The following is a 22,619-nucleotide window of genomic DNA, read 5'->3' as shown; positions in this document are numbered from 1 at the left end:
TAAGAGAGCAAAGCTCTCAGTCATAAAAGGGATGTAGGTGTAGTCACCTGTCTGCCATTTTGGGATCACCTCATGGCTCATCAAGGGGGCAGTCATGGTCATGGATCATATTCGGAGAAACACTGCTGTGGGGTTATTTTAAACTAGGCTAGGCTAAAAAAATAGTTAACAGAAAAGTAAAAACAATCTAAATGTCAAAAATGAGGAATGGATCAAATAATGAATAGTGCATCTATCCCAAAACATGCCATGCAACCATTATGTCATGATGTCACTGAAGAATATTTAATGTCATTGAAAGATGATTACGTTACTAAATGGAATAAGCAAGCTATACTACACAGTTATACAGATACATACACATATACATATACATCCATAATGAAGGGTTTCGAAGGACGCACACCAAAATAGTAATAGTGTTTATCTATGGGTGATGGGATTATAAAAGACTTTCTCCTCCTTTTTAACTTATTCACATGTTCTAAACAGTAAAGTATTATTTTAATTTTACTTATTATTTTAATAAGAACATGTTCTTTAAAAATGGAAAAGACATGGATTTACTTACTGAAGGCTTTTCACTACTGTATGTCAATCTGATCTTGCATGTTAGTGTTTGTCACACAGATAAGGCAAATGGTGTAATAAAGTTGTCCCTTTCTCAGCCAAGGGGTGAGGAAGGGAGAGGGAAGGAGAGGAGCAAAGTGGCCCAGGAGGAGATGTTGGAGGCTGGGAAGCACCACATTGAGGGCCCCAGCCCAGGAAGCCTCCACGTGTTATCAAAGGCAGGCAGGGGAAGTCCTTCATGTGCAGATGTATGCTGAGAATGTCAAGGCACCCTGAAACCCAGAGAAGCCATTTACCATTTGATTCAGTCCTCACCTCACTTTCAGGTAGAATTTGAAGAGGAGGCTGATGATGAGGGTTCACCTGTACTCCACCATGCCACCCTCAGCTCCTGGTGGGATGTAGATCTCATCCAGGACCCATCGGCAGGCATCACTCAGCATTTGATTATCCCATTGCCTAGTAGGAAAGAATGTTAATGTTTCATAGAAGACGCAAAGACAGAATATCATATTTGAATGTACCATAATTTGTCTCACAATTTCCCTGTTGCTGGATTTTAGTTTAATTTTAGTTTCTTTACTGTTAAAAATAATCTGCAATTGAGCATCCTTGTAGGCAAAGACAGACACTAAACTGACATGCAAGGCAAGATGGAGAGCAAGTTGTATCCACCTTTGAAGTCTAGACAAAATACCTTCAAGAGAGTTTGTTAGCTCTCTTCAGTATCTGATGCAGTGGTTCCCAAACTTTCCACATTAAGTCCTCCTATATTATTATTTTTCATTTCCAGGATTGGGAATGTTGATTTACCTTAAATACCTGGGTTAAAAAACCACTAAAACTAAAGCTTCCTGAGTTCTGGGACTTTGTTGATCTTGTCCACTGCTATATCTCTAGCAACTAGATGGCTGCCTGGCATACACACTGTGCTAGGTAAATAACCAAATTATTGAATATAGCAGTAAAATATTTCAGAAATCAATGTTTCTATATAAATTTTTGGAAGCATGAAGTTATCTTTGTATCTGAGAAAAAACTCACATTAAGTTCTAATTGTTGACAATGAGTGGATAAAAAGTATTGTAGAAGCACTAGTTGGAAACATTTTTAAAAATTACTTTTCAAATGTTAGCGATAATGAGAATGACAGGAGGGAGGCCATTTAAACTTTCAAACATTTCATCTTTTTTTAATGTGGCTTAAGGACATTTTCAGATGTCTTAGGATACAGTATTGGAGACTTACTGAACAGGCTAATTAAAAGTGAAAATTTAAAGATAATATCTACTCAAACCAAGTAATTTGTGCACTAATCGCATTGCAGAAACCTGTAATAAAAGAATCATTGTACCTTAAAGAGGGCGGCTTTTGGGTGGCTTGTACTTTATACTTTTCTTCAGTGCTTAAATTTTCTAAATGATTGTATGTATTTTTATAATCAGAAAAAATTCCCCAAGTGCTAGTTTCATTAAAAAAATCTAAACTAGAAAGGCCTGAGTTTCATGCCCCAGATGTACTGTCACATACCTCCCAATAAGCTGCTTGCAGGTTTGGCTTGCAGAGACAACAGTGGGGCCCATGCTTCCATAGAACATTTGAAGTTCCTTGATTGTGTTTGTGCCATCTTCAAACTTCAAGCTCATCCCAGCATTGACAATGGCAAATGCATTCTCCTGACGCTGGGCCATTCGGAGTCCAAATACAAAGTGCCACTGGAGACAGGAAAACACTCAGAACATTGAGTGCTTACTCTACTGTCTGCCATACGGCAACGCCTTCAATGAGTGGATCTCTACGCACTGTGATTGACTATAGTTGACATATATACCATATACGGGTACTGTCTGATGTGGTTCATATATATTAACACTTAGTCCTTACAAGTCTGCCCATTTCCAATGTATGATGAGGAAACTGGGAGGTTAAGTAACTTTCACAAGGTCACACAACAAGTGGCAGAACTGGGGTTCAAAGCCAAGTAGCCTGACTCCAGAGTCTATGCTTATTGGCTAAGCTTTATGCCTTTCAACTCTGAATGGTCACATGTGGCCTCAGGCAAGTGACGTAAAAAACTGGCTCTTAATTTTCTTTAAAGTGAAAAGGTTGGGTTAGATCAGGTGGTGCCTTAGGGGCTGCTGAGTGGAATGAGGGGAAGATCGGCAGATGGGATGGCTTTTAGATGGAACTGCCACAGCTTCAGTTTCATCTGTTTTAGTTTGCTGTTCTATGTAAATTTCATTAGAATAAAGAGTTGTACTGTTAAAAAAAAAAAAAAAAAGAAAAAGCTTGAAAACCACTGGACTACTGGTCTCCCCAGTTCTTTCTAGGGGTAGGCCTGTTATTCTTGGTTGAATCTCATGACTAGAGTGGAACATTGGAGCCATGAACTGGGAAAGCCTCTTTGTGTGGCCAGCATCTTGGCGGGTGCTGGGGAGAGATTAAATCCTACCACCATGGACCTTGTCAAGGATAAAACATTTCTGTCATACAAAATACTGGTGACAGAGAAGTGTTTGAGACACACTGATCATATTTACTCTGCTGTACTGATGGGTGGGGACTTTCCTCTCCATTCCTGCTGCCACTGTCTTCACCACCATCTCCCAATTTATTGCCCGAAGTGCTGCATTAGCCTCCTAACTGGTCATTCAATCTTCAGTCTCTTCCCCATCCTATTTATCCTCTATCTTTCTACTCCATTTATGTTCTTAAAATACCACTTTCATTTAATTTTTACTTTGCTTTAAAGCCTTCAAAGGCGGCCATCTGTTAGAACACATACAAACTCCTTGACGGAGCAATGGATGTGTTTAGTGATGGAGCCCAGCTGCCCTCTCAGTCTCACTCATGGGCTACTCCAGCCCCGTGCCCCACTCCCTGGCCTCCCAAACTGCTATCCCCAGCTCTCAGGTTCTCCTCCCTTCTCTCCACTGATTCAAAGGTTACCATCTTCTATGCTTCACCCCATCACCCTTCCTCCCCTTTTCTCCATGTAGGGACAGGCTCTTCCCATCACCAGAGCTACTCTGAGTGGCTCGCTGTCCACTCATTTCCTGTCTGAGGGTATTAGTTATTTCCTACTTCAAGCTCTTGCTCTTAGATTTAGAGATCTTCAAGGACAGGACCCCTTCTGTGTCATAAACCCTTAGTGTCTTCTAGGTTTACCATACTGTGCCTGGGATATAGATTGGTAGGTGGTTAATAAGTAAATAATTTTATTTAAACTATTTGGTTAATAAATGTTGATTGACTTGGAGGTAATTTTACGATAATGAACTTTCAGTTTGCCAGAAACTTGCTGTAGATGATGTTGACTGGATTTACTTAATCTTGGGTAAGATGTGTATTTATCTGAGACCGAAAATTCAAGTCACATGAAAGGTCCTCCTTTTGCAAGGCCAGTGTGCCTTTTAGGTAATATAATCTTACCAGACCACTGCCAGTGTGCCCTTTAGGTAGACTGGCTTTGCAAAAGGAGAACCTTTCATGTGAGATAGAGCCTAGGATACTTTTAGGGGCCCAGGGAAATGTTTTACTTTTAATTCACTGCAGACTACTAGATGGGGAAGGGAGGGAGGGAAGCATGAGTTGAAAAACTACCAATTGGGTGATATGTTCACTACCTGGGTGATGGAGTCCGTATCCCAAACCTCAGCATCTCACAATATACTCATGTAACATACCTGCACCTGTAGCCCCTATATCTAAAGTAAAAGTAGAAATTTAAAAAAATCTTTAAAAATAAAAAAGTGAATATAAGACGCTGAAGTGGATTTATATTGTTACAATCATATTTTTATATATAGGTATAGCTATATAGGCATACAGTTTATTTTTTATGGACGAAGAGATTCACAAAGGCAAAAGTGCCTAGGGCCCATAAAAGTCATAATATGGCCCTGATATGAAAGCAAATCAAATGGTCATTTGGAAATTTGCCCCTCCCTGTGTGGCAGCCCAGAAAATCTCCCTAGAGCATTGTCCTGGAAACTTGTCTGCAGGCTCATTGCACAGGTCAGGGGGGCTTCCCTCGGGCTGGGCAGTGAGTCAGGGAACCCTCACCTGAGTAGAGTAGGGAATATAAACAGACCACGCAATCTCTTCTGATTTCAAGTCGGCCTCAGGTGATCTCTGAAGGAAAGGACCATTTAAAGGAATCTGCCGTTGTCCTTCTGTTTGAGAAAATCACCCTTGGTTAGGATGAGCTCATCAAATTGGAAAATATGTTGCCAGTGACAGATGTGATGTGTGGTGGAAAGAGGGTGCAGGCTGGGATCCATGTCTGGTTCTAGCTCCAGCTCCCAAGCTGGGCCTCCTTTAGCAAGTCATGGAAACTTTGGGGTCCTCAGCTTCAGAGTGACAGGGTTGGTCAGATAAGCTGCAAAGTCATTTCTGGTTCTTATAGACCATTATATGCTACTCACAAAATTTGGCCTCGAAGAGCTTTAGAGCTATTTGGAAACAACCTAGAACAATGTATACATTTCACAAATGAGAACACTGAGCTCCAGAGAGGTTGAGTGACCTTTGCAAAGTACCAGAGGTGGGACTGGTGGCAGAGATGGGATTCCTGATAGTCATGCGACACTTAATGGGGATGCATTCTGAGAAATGGTGTAGTTAGGGGATTTTGTTGTGTGAACATCATAGAATATGTACTTACACAAACCTAGATGGTGTAGCGTACTGCCTACCATACCATCTAGGTTTGTGTAGTAATAGCTACAACTAGGCTACAGGGTGTAGCTATTGCTCCTAGGCTACAAACCTGCCCAGCATGTTACTGTGGTGAATACTGTAGGCAATCACAATGTAATGGTAAATATTTGTGTATCTAAACATATCTAAACACACAGAAAAGGTACTGCAAAAATATGGTGTTATTAATGTAATCTTATGGAACCACTGTCATGTATGTGGTCTGTTTTTGGCTAAAAAATTTTTATACATGATTGTATGTGTGTGTGTGTGTATATATATATGTATACATATATGTGTGTGTATACATATATTTTACACAGCTTACCATACTGTTATTTGACCCATAATTTTTAAATGTAATTTTAATCAAGAAGATATCTTACATTAATAGCCCAATGAATAATATGCAGTTATTTTTATTTCTTGAAGTTTAAATCATTTTCTTTCCACAAAGCTCATGGTATCTTTGAATAAAGAGAGGAGGAATAAGTAATATGCCCCATAAACTTGATTTTGTTTAAAACAAAAAGTCCTATAAGAAAAACTGCCATCTTTATGAATCTCTGCAATAAAATATGGCATAAACCTTTAAAGCCACAGAGATACTTCTCATTAATTTTTCTTCACTTGCTTTGATACTGCAATTTAGACTGCTCATAAATGTGGCCAAATATTTAAGAAAAATTGTCAGATGCAGTAAAGTATCTGACCTACTACACATAGAACAGCCGGAGAGAAGGATAATTGGTCACAGTTTCACCCTTAGGTTTGAGGTAATGTAAACATAGTCTATGAATCTAAATTAGAAGTACTTTCATCCCTAGTTCATAGTTTACAGCAGGAGCTATATAAACTGATAGTGATAAGTACGAAAATAAATGCGTAAAGCTTGGTCTCTTACCTTTGGATATCAAATTGACGGTAGCATTTCCTGCTGCTAAAATGGGGTTTAGGTCAGAAAAATTAGGCCGGCTCACCACATGTCCTCCTAAAGTCTAAAAAAAAAAAAAAAAAAGATGGCATTTTAAAAGCTATGCTCAGCTATTTGACAAATACAGAATTATGTATACAGCGTTCTTGTATTAAGTTTTTAATTCTCTCTCTTTTTTTTTTGCTTCATTGAAAGAGCTGGCAGGGTTTGGGGGCAGTTAAATAGATAATATATTGCACAAGATTCCCACTCCTGACCCCATCCAAACTCACAGCTTGAGAAAATATTCCTCTTCCATGTGCAATGAAGAGGAAAATTTCTTTGAGAACTGACCCTAGTATGCATTTGTCTTTGTTTAGAAGCCTTCCTTGATAGGCATGTTTACTTATGAGGATAGACAAAAAGGGAAATGAATGGGAAAAGGGGCTGGTGCCAGCAGGTTAGGGAGAAGAGGGGATATAGCTAAAGGGAAGAAAGTGTTCACCAATATGTGGTAGGTGGAGAGACTGGAGCCTGAGGAAACCTAAAGAACCAGAATAGGAGCATCGCATTCAAAATGCCTGCGGTGCTGCTGGGGAGTAGAGGCTGCTTTGCTGTCCTAAGCCTCAGTAAAGGCTGCTTCACACACAGCCTTGAACAGTGGGCCTTTGAAAGACTTAAGGGGACAAGTTGATGTTGAGAGGAGCAACGTGCTTCAGAAAAGGGACAGAAGATGCAGAAGGTGAAAACACATAGTGGGTTTTGAGAATCAGCCGAAGGGCCAGAGAAAATCAGGAGACGGGAAGTGTCTCCTGGCCCTACTAAATCCTGCTGAACTGCCCATCATGTGTGAAATGAGGAATGATTCAAACTAATCATTTTTAAATCTTAAATAATAAGAAAGCTCCATAAAGCTAAACAACTGGGGGGTATCCAAGAATGGACATGTGGGGTACACATGTTTAGAAATTCACGTTGGTGCAAAGGCCTAAGAGGAGAACCAGCCATACAAGAGTATTTTGGAAATGCGGGCTTGTGTTTACTATACTTTGGATAAGACATATTTCGTGGAATTTTAGAGCTGGACATAGAGATAGTCTGTTTGGTTGAATCTTAGAGATAGTCTATTTGGTTAAATAGAGACCTTAGAAATCGTCTATTGGGACCTTAGAGATAGTCTATTTGGTTGAATCTTAAATTTTGGTGTGATGTTTTTTGTCTATAGTCTTTACTTTTATTTAAAAAATTTTAGATTGACAATAATTATATTTATGGGGTACAATGTGCTGTTATGATATGTGTATACATAGTGGAATGATTAGATCAAGCTAATTAAAGTGTCTATCACCTCGTGTATTCATCATTTCTTTGTGGTGAGAACATTTAAAATCTACTCTTTTAGCAATTTTGAAATATACATTATTATCAATTATAGTCATCATGTTGGGCAACAGATCACTAAAGCTTATTTCTCCTGTCTAACTGAAACTCTGTGCCCCTTAACTAACATCTCACCTTACACTGGGCCTTAATTTTTAAAATGAAGAAACAGTAGCTTACAGAGGTCAAGTGGATTCTCCAGAATCTTGTGGCTCCAGCACCATAATTTTGCTGTACCATGTGTTACTTGCTTTGCACACACACATACACACTCAACGTGATGCCTTCACCTTGGGCATATACATGCTCACACTCATATTGTACAGACTTGTTCAACATTGACTTGACATTCCTCTTCAGAGGAATGTTTGTTAAACTGAACAGAACTGTATGACTGTCTATAACTGTGACTTATCTCATAGAACAATAGAGAACATATGGCCATATTCCTAATCTGGGCTCCTGCAAGTGTCCTCAGATGCTTCAGCAGAGCTCGATGGGTCTTAGTCTTCTCCTTCGGTTGCTCCGAAACGATAAAATGTAAGGCATCATTCAACTGGGCCAGGCTGTATCCCGCACCTATTGTCACCCCTGAAAACACGGTAGTGAGATGTCAGCTTAAAGGAACTGTAACCAGAAGGGGTTGCATGCAAATGGTCTTTTCAATATATCTCCTCTTTTCATATTTACTTAGAATGACAAAACCCAAAGATATTAAAGATATTTCTAGCAGCTTGCTTTATTTCCAAATATTAAGTACCAAATCCTTTTCCCCAGTCATGTATACAGTCATGTATGCCATACATTTTTAGCCCATACCAACCACAGATATCTGAAATTTATTACTTCCTTGATTTCCAATTTAGTTTTCCTGAATAAATTGATCCAATATGAAAATTCCAGCCATGGTTCTATAAGATGTTTTAAAGATCATCAAGTCTAAGTGGGAGTTGACCTGCACAATGTGTGTTGCCCATGAGCCCTTCTTCCCCAGCCATCTCTTCCTATTTCTCTCTTATCAAAAAGATGACAATAATAGATGACAATAATAGATACCTTCCTGTACCTTGGGTCAGAGTTTTGTTTGTGGGTGTGCTTACAGAGTATGATTTGAGTAGTGATGCCATCTACTCCATGTATTCTCAATGGGGGCAATACTGTTGCCAGGTTGGAGTGCAGTGGGACGATCATAACTCACTGCAGCCTCAACTACCAGGCTTAAGCAATCCTCCTGGAGTAGCTGGGACTATAGATGCAAGCCAGGCTTCGCTAATTTTTACACTTTTTGTAAAGACTGGGTCTCACTATGTTTCCTAGGCTGTTCTAAAACTCATGGGCACAAGTAATCCACCTATCTCAGCCTCCCAGAGTTCTGGGATTACAGGCATAAACCACCGTGCCCAGCCCAAAATCTCACTCTTCTTTTGTATAAAGCACCTATTTGCATTCAACACCCTTGACATAACTAACTCCGTCTTAGAAGAAGACTCCATTTTATATTTCATAGGGCACTTTGCCAACAAGGATAAGATATTTTGTTTAGTGAACAAATAAAAAAAATAAAGAGTACATCCAACCAGATAACGACACAAACAAACACACTCTTCCACTATCAGTTCTTGCCAGAACACTCTGACTACAAAAGATTTGGCTTTCAGTAGCTCCAAACGGCAGTTTTAACTGACAACAGCTTTCAGTCACTCATGATAAAAACTCATCGTCTGCCCTGAAGGCACCTCAGACTCTTCCCTGCAAGACCAACGGGCTGCCCAGCCCAGAGAATGACTCCTTTTGTCTTCTTCCCTCCACCTGCACTGGTTCATTAGACCTTTCTTCCATCTTTTTCCTCTTGCTGTTAAATGTTACTTCATTGTGGAATGTTTAACTTACAACTTTTACATATAGACTAAGTGTATTATTATGTATGGTTTACAATATTGACTGTCTTGTGGAGTGGCTTGAGCCTGTGTGCCCACAGCTCTGACTACTGAGTGAACGGGAGGTACTAAGGAGAACTGCCTCCTTGGGAACTCCGTGTAGCTAGTGGCTTTTGTGATTGAAATAGCATCAACAAAAGCCTGACTCTGTGGAAAGACACAAACGTGCATGGACCTGGTTGCCTCTAACCTAAGGAATGTACATAAACAGATATACAGTTTATCTGTGGTATTAAAATTTCAGGGAGGGATGATTCGGGAACCAAAGCCTATTGCTCTTACAGGGGTGATAATGAAGAAAAGGTTGAGAAACGCTGATCTAGTTGTACAGGCTCCACCTCCCCTGTCCTTCTAAAAATAACTAAACCTAAAATGACTAACTAAATAAATTTATTTAAAATAACTTTAAAAATAACTAAAAATAACTAAATACCCCCCACACCATCCTCCCAACCCTCTCCCATACCTGGCTGGCCTCCCCTTGCTCCATCGCTTCCTGTGAGTCTGTTAATACAGACTTTCCAATGGGTAAAAAAATGAACAAGCAGACTGACTTCAGCTTGGCAGGTTAGAGGGGATAGCAAGACATTATCCACTTGATTTCCATTTGCTCGTTGAGAGAGCCCTGTTTTATTGGAGTTTTAGCTCCTATAGCCTGTTCTCCATTTAAAGGTTTAGTGTGGGTAGTGGATGGTGGGATATGTTTTTCAGACAGCCTTATTCAGTGCGTGGTGTGGAAGGAGTGAGGCGACCTAGGATCTAGTCCTGACTTGGCCATACGTTAGCTGTGTGATGCTGGGGGAAGCTACCTAAGCCCTTTGGTTCTGTATCTTTGGTAGGATAATGGAAATACCAAGGCTACTTGCTTTGTCCACGTCCCAGGGTTATCATGAGGATCAAGACATAAGAGATGTGAAAGCACTTGGTAAGCTGTGAAAAGAGTGTAAAAATAAATAATGCTGTTGTTCACAGTTATATTTCAAATCTTGTGGCCCAGACTTTGTGTGTGTGTGTGTGTGAGTGAGTGTGTGTGGGTGTAGGAATAGCTTCGACAAATTTGTGAATGAAGGAGTAATGTGTGGCAAGAACCTTTGCTACTGCTAGCAAATGTCTTAAATTTTCTTATTTGTTCAACCCCTCCATACCTGGCCGAGCTATGTGGCATCTTCCCACCACTATGACTCCTATGACATGTAGAACCCAGTGACGCAGCTGAGTGGGTCAGTTTGGAAAAGTTCATAGAGGACACAGAGTAGGTGCTCAACAAATAGCTTTGACTGAATAAATGAATCAATGAAGTAAGATATTCTATGAAGTGCTCACATTTGCCCAGTGCATGTAATCCATTATCAACAGCCCACCAACACCAAAGATTACATCTTATTTGAAAAAGAAGGTGCTTACCATCATCTGTGGTGTTCACAAAATATAGTTCTGGAAGCCCAAGTGGAGATATAAAAACTGGATGGAATTCATTTTTGAATTTAATGCTGGGTCCTGAAGGGAAAAGTGTTTAAAGTAATTAGAAACATTTGAAAAAGAGGACAATGGATGCCAGTAGATGTCGTTTACTGATAAGCCAGAGGGCAAATTGTGACTTAAGTGATTCATTTGCAAAAGAAGACCCAAAGCGTTATAAAGGACCATAAATATCATTAATAAAAATGAATTGCATTTATGAACGGTTTAAAAAGAAACACAGATATTTGGGCTACTTAGTCTAGACTAAAGAACATAGGTAGCAACCACCTACCCACTTCTGTGTTTCCCATGACAAGCAGGGCTTTGGGGAAATTGGCTTTCAGCTCCAGAAGGTCGTTCAGGGTCACAGGGGTGATCCATGTGGTTCTCTCCCCTTGGAAGGTCAGCCTTCTCTTGTTTGGATCTTCTGCCATTCTCTGAAGAGAAGCAAAGCCAATTTGTTTTCAAGTAAGGCTCTTGAACAACAAGCTGTGAGTGTTATCTATTGCTCTGGGCATCCAAGTAGGCTGCTGGTCATTTTAACTTTCTGAAGAATCCTAACTTCTAGGGATCAGGAAAGGGTGGTCTGTTTGAAACTACCGAGACTAATAAGATCTGTGTGGGTACTACTGAATAAGGATCATGACAGGTGTCCATTGATGACTGGATATAGAATAAACTCTGTCTGTGAAGTGAGTGTGTGAAGAGGAAGCAGCAGGGTATTGTGAAAGCGGCTTAGTCAGGAGTTAAATCACAGGCTTCTGGTTCTGGTTCTACTCTAACAGTGACTCAGAGCGGGCTCATCTTTGGGGATTAGGGGGATTAGGTGGGTTTTTTTTGTTTTTGTTTTTGTTTCTTTGTAGGACAAAATTGCTTATAGGCAAAATTAACCTTAAAAAAATCCTTTAAATCTTTCACAAGGAATAGTGCAAATGGAATTTTTTATAACTGTGTCGTATATATATGTGTGTGTTGTGTGTGCATATATATATGTATACACATACACATATATACAAGTATACATATGTATACATATACATATATACATGTATAAGTATATACATATGTGTATACATATACACACATACATATTTAGATATGAAGGGACTTCATAAAGTTTGTGGAGAAATGGAATTAAAAAATAAAAATAAAAAATAAACTTTATTTCTCAACATAATCTCCATCACAAGACACTTTTGTAAGTGATGATACCAACCATTTAGTCCATCCCTAAAGAACTGAGTGTCTTGGAAATAATCATGTTAATGCAGTCTGTTTATGTTATTAATTGAAGAAAAATGGGTGCCTCTTACAGATTTTTTTTTAAGATTAGAAAACAAAGAAGTCAGAAGGAGCCAAATCAAGACTGTAAGGGGGATATCTAATGACTTTCCATCAAAACTCTCCCCACATTGTCCTTGTTTGATGAGAGGAATGAGCAGGAGCATTGCTGTGGTGGAGAAGGACTCTCTGGGGAAGCTTTCCTGGGCATTTTCCTGCTAAAGCTTGAAAAAAATCTCTTAGGAGGATGCCAAAACATCCTCCTAATAAGCAGATGTTAGCATTCTTTGGCCTTCCAGAAAGTCAACAAGCAAAATGCCTTGAGCATCCCAAAAAAGTGTTGCTAGGACCTTTGCTCTTGACTGGTCCCCTTGTGCTTTGACTGGGCCACTTCCACCTCTTGATAGCCATTGCTTTGATTAGATTTTGTCTTTGGGATCATACTGGTAAAGCCACATTTCATTTCCTGTTACAATTCTTTGAGGAACTGCTTCAGGATCTTGATTCCACTAGTTTAAAATTTCCATTGAAAGCTCTGCTCTTGTCTGCAGCTGATCTGGGCTCAACGGTTTTGGTACCCATTGAGTGGAAAATTTGCTCAACTTTAATTTTTCAGTCAGGATTGTGTAAACTGGGATATCTATGGTGTTGTCCATGTGAGATATCTATGGTGATGTCCATGTGAGATGTCTATGGTGTTGGCTATTGTTTGTGCTGTTAACTGCCAGTCTTTTTCAATCAGGACATGGACAAGATGAATTATTTCTTTGAAAATTGATGTGGGTAGTGTGCTGCTACAGGCTTCATGTTCAACATCATCTCGTCCTTTCTTAAAAAAAGTTATCCATTTGTAAACTGTTGATTTACATGAGGGCATTGTCCTCATAAACTTCTTGTAAAGCATTGATGATTTCACCATTTTCCACCTAAGCTTCACCATAAATTTGATGTTTGTTCTTGCTTCAATTTGAGCAGAATTCATGTTACTTGGGCTCTTTTTAAACAGATGTCATATTCTTTTTAGTGCCTCAGACTAGATCCTATTCAGGTGTGTTATAACAAGTTAGTAGGAGTTTATTTTGGTGAAAAAAATGTTGAAATCCATGTACAGTTTTTTCATAATATGAATTTTCCATGGACTTGTTGAAGACCCCTCATATATACACATGTATACATCTGTATCTATACCTATAATTTAAAAATACCAAGTTCTCACACTATGCATGGTGTATGGGCACTGAAACTTTCTGAGAAGCTAGTAGAATCCTATCTCTCATCTCATACTCTCTCCAAGGCATAGTCATGGAATGGAATGGTGGGCATACCACAGTACTTAACATTATTTTTCTCTGTCTCTCTTTCCACTGAGTTGAAACCATAGAGGTTAATTGTATGAATAGTGTAATGCCATTATTCCAAGTATCATTTGATTTTTACTTCACCAACCTTCCAAAATGCCTGTAAGATATCTTACAGTGTCACTGTGTGACCTTGAGAAAGTCACCTACACTTTGACCTCAGGATCTTCAGCAGAGAGGGTTGAACCAAAGCATCTCTGAGATCCTGGCAGCACCATTCTTCTAAGCGGCCAGCTTTAAATTATTTATAGTAGAACTGAACAAGTTTCTAAAAATAGGTTATGGCTCCATTGTCGCTTTGGGCACACTTCCAACTTTTAATGTCTAAAACTCGGTAATTCTATAGTGTAATACAAAAAGGCATATACAACATCATGTTATGAGACAACAAAAGCAAAGTATCTTACTATCAGTTCAGGAGGGAATATAGGCTCCTGGGATGGATCCAAAGGCTGGAATTCGTCTTCATCATACAGTTTGGTGCACATCTCAACGAAACGAAGCAAAATACAAATGGAACTTTAGAGTTACTGAGAGAGGTACAGGAACTGTGAGACTTCAGAGTGAGGGCCTCTATCTCTGACACCCCCAACACAAAATGCAGGGGCCAGAACCATAGATCGTTCCTGAATGAAACTTTTTCCACCCTCACAGGACCGTTGGTTGGTTTCCCCTGAAGATTAACTGGATTCTGATTTTCCTCCTCTGGTGCTGGGAATTGGCAAAGGTTTTAAACTCCTGTGCTGGGTCTCAGATATTTGTGGATTTCATCTGCCATAAGCATGAAAGTGCACCATTGCTTAGACCTTCTTAGTGCTTGTTGATTTGGGCGTGTGTGGGGAGGGTGATTGGCAAACTAAGATGAAGCCACAAAAAGTTGTACTGAAGGAAAACAGCCTTCTGTGGTGACTAGTCTTACGGGAGTCATGGGTTGGACAATTTTGGGAGCTCTTTAAGATATTTATGCCTTGTATTAACTTATTTTGTACTTTATTCACTCAAAAGGATAGACACCTTGAATGAATTTGGATTTATGTGGGTATTTCTCAGTCAATCCCAAGAGAGGTGGAAAAACCAGATACTTACTTTTTCCCATCTATTCACGAAAGACCCTTCTTCTTGATCCATGCAACATTTTCCCGATCCTTTCAGTTGACAAACAGTTGATTCCTTAGGAGGTAAAGCAGTTTAAATAAAATTCACTGGTTGATTCTTTAAACACCTACTTGAGTACCTGGTGGGGAAGGTAACAAGCTATACTGTCACTTAACAATTAGAAAAAATTATAGGGAATGTGCCACCAAGCTCATGATAGAGTCTTGTAAATGGTGTCACTCAAGTCTCAGGGGAAGACAAAAGGGGTTAGAGGTGGTGGGGTCAGCCAGCTAAGGCTTCCTACGAGAAGAGAGATATGGAATACAGTTGTAATGTGGTAACTAAAAAACCCAAACACCGAGTGCAGTGGCATGTGCCTGTAATCCCAGCAACCCAGGAGGCTGAGACAGGAGGATCACTTGAGCCTGGGAGTTTGAGGCTATGGTGAGCTATGATCACGCCTGTAAATAGCCACTGTACTCCACCCTGGGTGACATAGTAAGGCCCCATCTCTAAAAAAAACCTCCCAAAACCAATCCACTCCCAAAACCCAAACAGATTGCTCTTCTTTATCTTAGTGGTGCTACAGCATGTATCTTTAATAAAGTCCTGGGAAGAAAAACAGCCTTTAAGACTTTCTATACACACATATAAATAACTGAAAACCTGAGTTTGTTTGGGTATTAGAGTCATTCTGAATTATTTGGATGACTCAAGTCCCAAACCATTTAACCTTAATTTTCAAGACAGTCATGCAGACCCACAGTAGTATTTTCAGCCTGAATTCATTTGTCAGTTACAACTATCAGATTATTTATTTATTTATTGAGACAGGGTCTGACTCTGTTGCCCAGGCTGGAGTGCAAATGGCATGATCTCAGCTCACTGCAGCTTCGACCTCATGGGCTCAAGCAATCCTCCCACTTCAGCCTCCTGAGCAGCTGGGATTACAGGTGCACACCACCATGCCTGGCTAATTTTTGCATTTTTTGTAGAGACAGAGTTTAGCCATGTTGGCCAGGCAGGTCTCAAACTCGCAGGCTCAGTGATCCACCAGTCTTGGCTTCTCAAAATGATGGGGTTACAGGTGGGAGCCACTGCACCCAGCCGGACTAATTATTCTTGTTTGCCCTGTTCAATGTGCAAACATTGTCTAATGATCTGTGGTGATTTGGAGACACTGTGCTTCTTACATGGCATCAGGGAGACCTGGGTTCTAGCTCCTGCTTTAACAAGCTGGGTTGAACTTGTTAAATTAGGATAGTAAGCCCCATCCTAATCAGGTTTGTTAGATTTAAATATGAGAAAAGTTTGACGCAGTGTGTGACACATAAGAACAGGTGCAAAAGCGGCAGCTGATACTTTTACTTGAAAAGTCATTTTCTTTTTCTCTCTTTTTGTTTTTTTGAGACAGTCTCGCTCTGTTGCCGCAGGCTGGAGTGCAGTGGCACGATCTTGGCTCACTGTAACTTCCGCTTCCTGGGTTAAAGTGATTCTCCTGCCTCAGCCTCCTGAGTAGCTGGGACTACAGGTGTGCACCACCATGCCTGGCTAATTTTTGCATTTTTTGGTAGAGACGGGGTTTTACCATGTTGACCAGGCCGTTCTCAAACTCCTGGCCTCAAGTGATTCACCCACCTTGGCCTCCCAAAGTGCTGGGATTACAGGCATAAGCTACTGTGCCCAGCCTGAAAGGTCGTTTTCTACAAAGTTAACAAGGGATTTGGATTTCGTGACAATGGTGCAAATCATATGAAGAAGTTGCTATTTTTTGTAGGTCAAAATGGTGAAATATTGGCTATTCATATGTTTTAAAATAAATAGTATCTTGCCCAGGATTTAAAATAAACTAGCCTGTAGTTTGTAAAACTTCTTGAAATTCTTCATTACTAGCATAAAAAGTACATTTTTTTTTCAAAGACTTCATAGTACTTGGAATGACCTGGTGCACCTAGAATTGTTTTTGGTTAACAAAAATTATATCAAATTAATTTTCCTAACTGAAACCTTCCCAAAAGTATGTCTTGGCCAAGTGCAGTGTCTTACGCCTGTAATCTCAGCACTTTGCAGTGTTGAGGTAGGTGGATGGCTTGAGCCCAGGAGTTCGAGATCAGCTTGGGAAACAGAGAGAGAGACCCAGTCTCAAAAAAAAAGTATGTCTCCGTCTCCTTTTTACATGAAATGATTTTTTTCCCACCTTCTTTTGTCCTATTTTGTTCCTTAATCTCTGAACTTTGCAGGTGACTTGGATTCTTTTCTCACTGCACTCTTGACTGTCTGGTGGTTATGATTCTTGCAATTCCTTTCTAGGAAGTTATCTTTCTGTCCCTACATATGCCACACTGGCCTGGGTTGTCACTCCTCATGCATGGGGTACTGCACTAGTCCATGCCCTCACTTCCCAGCACATCTCCCCAGGCTTATCCTTCCATTGGCAGGTGCCAAGAATTCTCCTCCTGAAATACTATTGCCATTGTGTTACTCCTGGTTTGCAAACAGACAATGACTACATGTTGTTTATCAGCTTTAAGGCTACATTTCTTTTCCTTCTTCTTTTTTTTTTTTTGAGACAGGATCTCACTGTTGCCCAGGCTGGAGTGCAGTGATGCCATCTTGGCTCACTGCAACCTCCACCTCCCAGGTTCAAGAGATTCTCCAACCTCAGTCTCCTGAGTAGCTGGGACTACAGGTGGGCACCATCACACCCAGCTAATTTTTGTATTTTTTGATGGAGGTGGGATTTCACCATGTTGGTCAGGCTGGTCTCGAACTGATGTCAAGTGATCCACTTGCCTTGGCCTCCCAAAGTGGTGGAATTACAGCCTGAGCCACCGTGCCTAGCCAAGGCTAAAGTTCTTAGCCTCAAGCAGTATCTTTTTTCTCTCCAATGCCTCAGTTGCATTCCTTCCCTCCTTCCTTTCCTTCCTTCCTTCTTTCCTTCCTCCCTCCCTCTCTCCCTCTCTCCCTTTCTCTCTTTCTCTCTCTCTTTCTTTCTGACAGAGTTACACTCCTTTGCCCAGGCTGGAGTGAAGTTGTGCAATCTCGGCTCACTGCAACCTCTGCCCTCAGGGTTCAAGCAATTCTCCCACCTCAGCCTCCGGAGTAGCTGGGATTACAGGCATGTGCCACCACATCCAGCTAATTTTTTGTATTTTTAGTAGAGAAGGGGTTTCACCATGTTGGCCAGGCTGGTCTTGAACTTCTGACCTCAGGTGATCCACCCACCTCGGCCTCCCAAAGTGCTAGGATTATAGGCATGAGCCACTGTGCCTGGCCAGTTGCATCAATTTCTTACCAGAACCTTGGTTAGCTTTCTTTTTCCTACTTCCATACATTTTATGAGTTGGAATTTTCTACTGACCTTTCTTCAGCCATTCATTTCTATTACTTCCTTTAGGACCTAGCTCAAAACTTCCCTTCTTCAATAAGTCCCCTCTGTCTCTCTTCTTCTCATTCATTAATTCTATTTAATCCAGGTTCTTTTGAAATTTATGTATATAACATATAGGATATATTGAACTTTTAAAATCTTGCTTTTAAATTACACTTTTATTGTTTCTATGTTTCATTTTCTTCAAGAGAGTTTTCATTTCTTGAAGTCATGGGCAATATATTATACTTCTTAGGAAAGTGCCAAATTTGGGGCTATAAACAAGATAGATGCTAAGAGTTTATATAAGAAAATACCAACAGTGGGCATTTAAGCAATTTCAGTGATTAGAAAGTTCAATGTGGGGCTATTTTAGAAATTATTGAATGAAATAGATTATTTTATGCAAAGGTTCATTAATATGTCAAGGCAATAGAATGAATTTTTTTTTAAACTTACCACACAGAAAGTTTTTCCACTTTCTACAATTGGTCGGTATCCAGTGCAGCGGCACAAATTACCTGATTAAGAAGGGATCACATTTTAATGAATAACATAAGAATGTATTGCATATCATTCCTTAATGTTTTCAGAAAAATAACTATGTTAGTAATTAGATTCTTTTTTTTCCCTAAACCCAGCCAGTTGGTTCTTTGGAACAAATGTTTCCCCTGGAGATGGTCTTCAAAAATAGACCTTGTGATTACATTTTCTTTCTTAAATACCACAAAGCTTTTTTTTCCCCTTCTTGTCTTATTTCCAGCACAGTGGCATACCTGCCACCCTGTAACATCTCATACTTGCCACCCTATAACTCGCGTATCTGCCACCCTATAACATCTCATGTGTGGCCCTTCGTCAAGCCTTTCTCATGTAGTCTCTTCTCCTTCAAGTGCTTTCTTTCTTTTTTCTATTTCAGACAGAGTTTCACTCTTGCCCAGGCTGGAGCGCAATGGCACAATCTTGGCTCACTGCAACCTCTGCCTCCCGGGTTCAAGTGATTCTCCTGCCTCAGCCTCCTGAGTAGCTGGGATTACAGGTGCACGCTATCACGCCCAACTAATTTTTTGTATTTTTAGTAGAAATGAGGTTTCACCATGTTAGCTAAGCTGGTCTCAAACTCCTGACCTCAGGTGATCCACCCGCCTCAGCGCCCCAAAGTGCTGGGATTACAGGTGTGAGCCACTGAGCCCAGCTCAAGTGCTTTCTTAGGGGAAGAGGGACTGGAAACATTCTTCAAGACCTCCATTCCCCTTCTCCATGGGGTCTGCCCTAAACCCCAGGCCAGAGCCATACCATTTACTGTCTGGATCTTTCTGTAGACCTAGCATCTCCTATGCTTGAGGATTAGGGTCATTTATGTGTGTATGTCTCCCTCAGTGGATCTTAAGCTCCTAAAGAAGGTAAAGTTGACTTAGATGTCTTTGAACCTCTCCAGAACAGCACAGTTGGTGTTCAATAAATACGTGGTATTGTTTTGATCAGTCAACAATTCCCACATATGGTGGAAAGGGTGAGGGAAATCACTGTCTTTAAAAAAAACTTCATATTTTGCAGCCAGTATGAATGATATTAATGAAGAGGTTTTAATAACATGGGAAAATTCTTATGTTATACTATTAAAATTGTACACATAATTTAAAATTGTATATATAATGGTCACAAGTAAGTTAAAATAAGCAACAAAACTGATATATAAAAAAAGACTGAAAACACAGACATATTTAACAGTGGTTGTGTCTTGGCAGAATTATGAATGAGTTTTTCCTTGTCTTTTAATTTTTTGGACATTTTAAATAATATGAGTATATTATTTTTATACCAAAAAGTAAATATAAAATTACATTCAACTCAGATTAAACATTTTAAAAACAATGTGAGGACTGGGCAGGTTTAAACATCTATAAGTAAAGTGTTGTAGAACCTGATGCAGTGAGTCATATGAAACCTGAGTAACAGGTATACTCCTTTCTTTTTATTATAATGAGAATAATTTAGGAAGAAACTGCATACACAGAATGTCTGAAGACACCATAATCTATTTCTTCGTTTTGCTAAGAAGAAAAAATACAGAAGGCCGTGAACTCAGAATTCTTCTTTAGAGTAGAAGGATGGAGCTACAATGCCTAGAATATAACTACATGACATGAACTAGAAGTATTTAAGAGGCAGTGAATACCTTCTTGCTGATAAACTGTAAGCAAACATTAAAGGCGGGTGTGAGCCAGCACTAGGGTTTTGTTTTGTTTTTATTTTTAGCCACATAGTCAGTGTTCAGTCTATAAGTCCTACTAAAGGCCCACCAAAGGAAAGCTAATTGCATACATTGCAGAAATTCTCCTGATTCTAAGAAAAAGAAATTCAAAAATTCTCTTCTATTCTCTTAGTCTTGAAAAGACTAGATTAAATGAAACAATGATCTGTACCAGCTAATCATTTGAGAAGTTATGTGCTTACACTAATTACATTTCTTTGAACTTTAATTTATATTATTGTTTTTCTTAAAATATGAACATGAAGATTATCAGTGAACCTAACATTAACTCTAGAAAGAGCACAAGTAAATGGATTGTGAAACAAAATATACTCTCCAAGTTCTCTACACCTAGAATGAGGTTATCTACTTCACTCACTTAGCCAAACTTGGCAATACCATCTATTGATAGTTGTAATGTGAATTACAGGCATAGAATCTGGCAGGAAATAATCCATCTCAGTAAGACTGCCTGTATATCTCAGGCAAACAAAGAAAAAGTATGTCAAATCATACGATCTCTGCTTTTCAAAGTTCCAAATACCTCATTAGTGTGGATTAAATTATTGAGAAAAGATTATCCATTGTTCACATCCATTCAGGTTTCAGTGCAAAGCTTTAATATTATTGAATGAGAAACCAAAAAATTTTGACTGAAGAAATTGTTGAGTAGTAAGGGAAAATATTAAAGAATATTTATATACAAGTTACTATAATATTTAAGTTAAAATTTTGCTTAGTTTTATTCTGCATCTTTTTATCATAAAATTGAGTTTCTGCTTGGTCTGTTTATTGAAAGGGACAAAGAGCTTTCCTATAATATTCAGATGTTTGCTTTTACAGCTTTGTTCTAAGAACCAGTGATGAGTTACCTTGGAACTCTGTATGTTTGTTACAGGAGACTACATTTGTTAACATGCTTTTTTTTTTTCTAGTGGAAAATTATGTTCATTTAATATTTTTTTAAACATTGTCTTGCTCTGTTGCCCAGGCTGGAGTGCAGTGGCACAATCTCCACTCACTGCAACCTCTGCCTCCCGGGTTCAAGCGATTCTCCTGCCTCAGCCTCCCGAGTAGCTGGGATTACTAGGTGTCACCACATCCGGCTAATTTTTGTATTTTTAATAGAGAGGGGGTTTTGCCATGTTGGCCTGGCTGGTCTCAAACTCCTGATCTCAGGTGATCCTCCCACCTCAGCCTCCCAAAGTGCTGGAGTTACAGGCCTGAGCCACCGCGCCCAGCCCTGTTCATTTAAATTTGATAGCTATTTTGCCACAGGAGATTGAATTGCTCTCTAAGCTTATTTGTGATAACTAATCATTGTCTGTGATCTTCTTGATCTTATTACATAAAATGACCCCAACCAGAACATAAAAATGCAGAGTATCTGAAAGTCTTTCCTCTTTGCAAATTTTTTTTTCTTTTTTTGAGATGGAGTCTCGCTCTGTCCCCCAGGCTGGAGTGCAGTGGCGCGATCTCGGCTCACTGCAAGCTCCGCCTCCCGGGTTCACGCCATTCTCCTGCCTCAGCCTCCCGAGTAGCTGGGACTACAGGCGCCCGCCACCACGCCTGGCTAATTTTTTTGTATTTTTTAGTAGAGACGGGGTTTCATCATGTTAGCCAAAATGGTCTCGATCTCCTGACCTCGTGATCCGCCCGCCTCGGCCTCCCAAAGTGTTGGGATTATAGGCGTGAGCCACCGCGCCCTGCCAGCAAATTAATTTTAGTAAGTAAAGTTAATGAATGATTTTAACAGACTAATTAAAAAACAAACAGCAGGCCGGGTGCGGTGGCTCACGTCTGTAATCCCAAGCACTTTGGGAGGCTGAGGCGGGTGGATCACCTGAGGTCGGGAGTTCGAGACCAGCCTGACCAACATGGAGAAACCTCATCTCTACTGAAAATACAAAATTAGCTAGGCATGGCGGCACACACCTGTAATCTCAGCTACTCAGGAGACTGAGACAGGAGAATCGCTTGAACCCGGGAGGCAGTTGCAGTGAGCCAAAATTGCGCCATTGTACTCCAGCCTGGGCAACAAGAGAGAAACTCCATCTCAAACAAACAAACAAGCAAACAAACCAAAAAAACCAGTAAAATTCTATTTTTCTACACTATCCAAATTTCCACATTTGGAAAATATTGTGTTAAAAGTATTAGAAGCAGCGCATTTCAATGCCTTTGCAGAGTTACAAAGGGCTTTACTAGAGGAAAAAGTTTTGTAAGGAAACCAATATCACCCCAATTTCTGGCATCACTGTTGCTAAGACAAAGTGGAAAGGACTCGTGTCAAGACAGG

At 39.9% G+C, this 22,619-nt stretch overlaps 1 protein-coding gene across 1 annotated transcript in view; it reads right to left on the bottom strand.

Moving 5' to 3' along the window:
* Positions 1-22,619, bottom strand: part of AOX4 (aldehyde oxidase 4) — a 71,857-nt gene that overhangs the window by 35,424 nt on the left and 13,814 nt on the right. Inside the window, 10 exon segments of the mRNA XM_009237952.2 lie at positions 867-1,029; positions 2,101-2,285; positions 4,636-4,745; positions 6,176-6,267; positions 8,002-8,155; positions 10,906-10,998; positions 11,255-11,399; positions 14,009-14,089; positions 14,688-14,771; positions 18,526-18,587. Coding sequence (XP_009236227.2) covers positions 867-1,029; positions 2,101-2,285; positions 4,636-4,745; positions 6,176-6,267; positions 8,002-8,155; positions 10,906-10,998; positions 11,255-11,399; positions 14,009-14,089; positions 14,688-14,771; positions 18,526-18,587 — 1,169 coding nt within the window.

Source organism: Pongo abelii, chromosome 11 (genome assembly GCF_028885655.2).
Source record: "Pongo abelii isolate AG06213 chromosome 11, NHGRI_mPonAbe1-v2.0_pri, whole genome shotgun sequence".
In the NCBI taxonomy this organism is placed as follows: Eukaryota; Metazoa; Chordata; class Mammalia; order Primates; family Hominidae; genus Pongo; species Pongo abelii.
The sequence above is the reverse complement of the archived record's forward strand: the minus strand, read 5'-3'. Positions and strand labels throughout refer to the sequence as shown.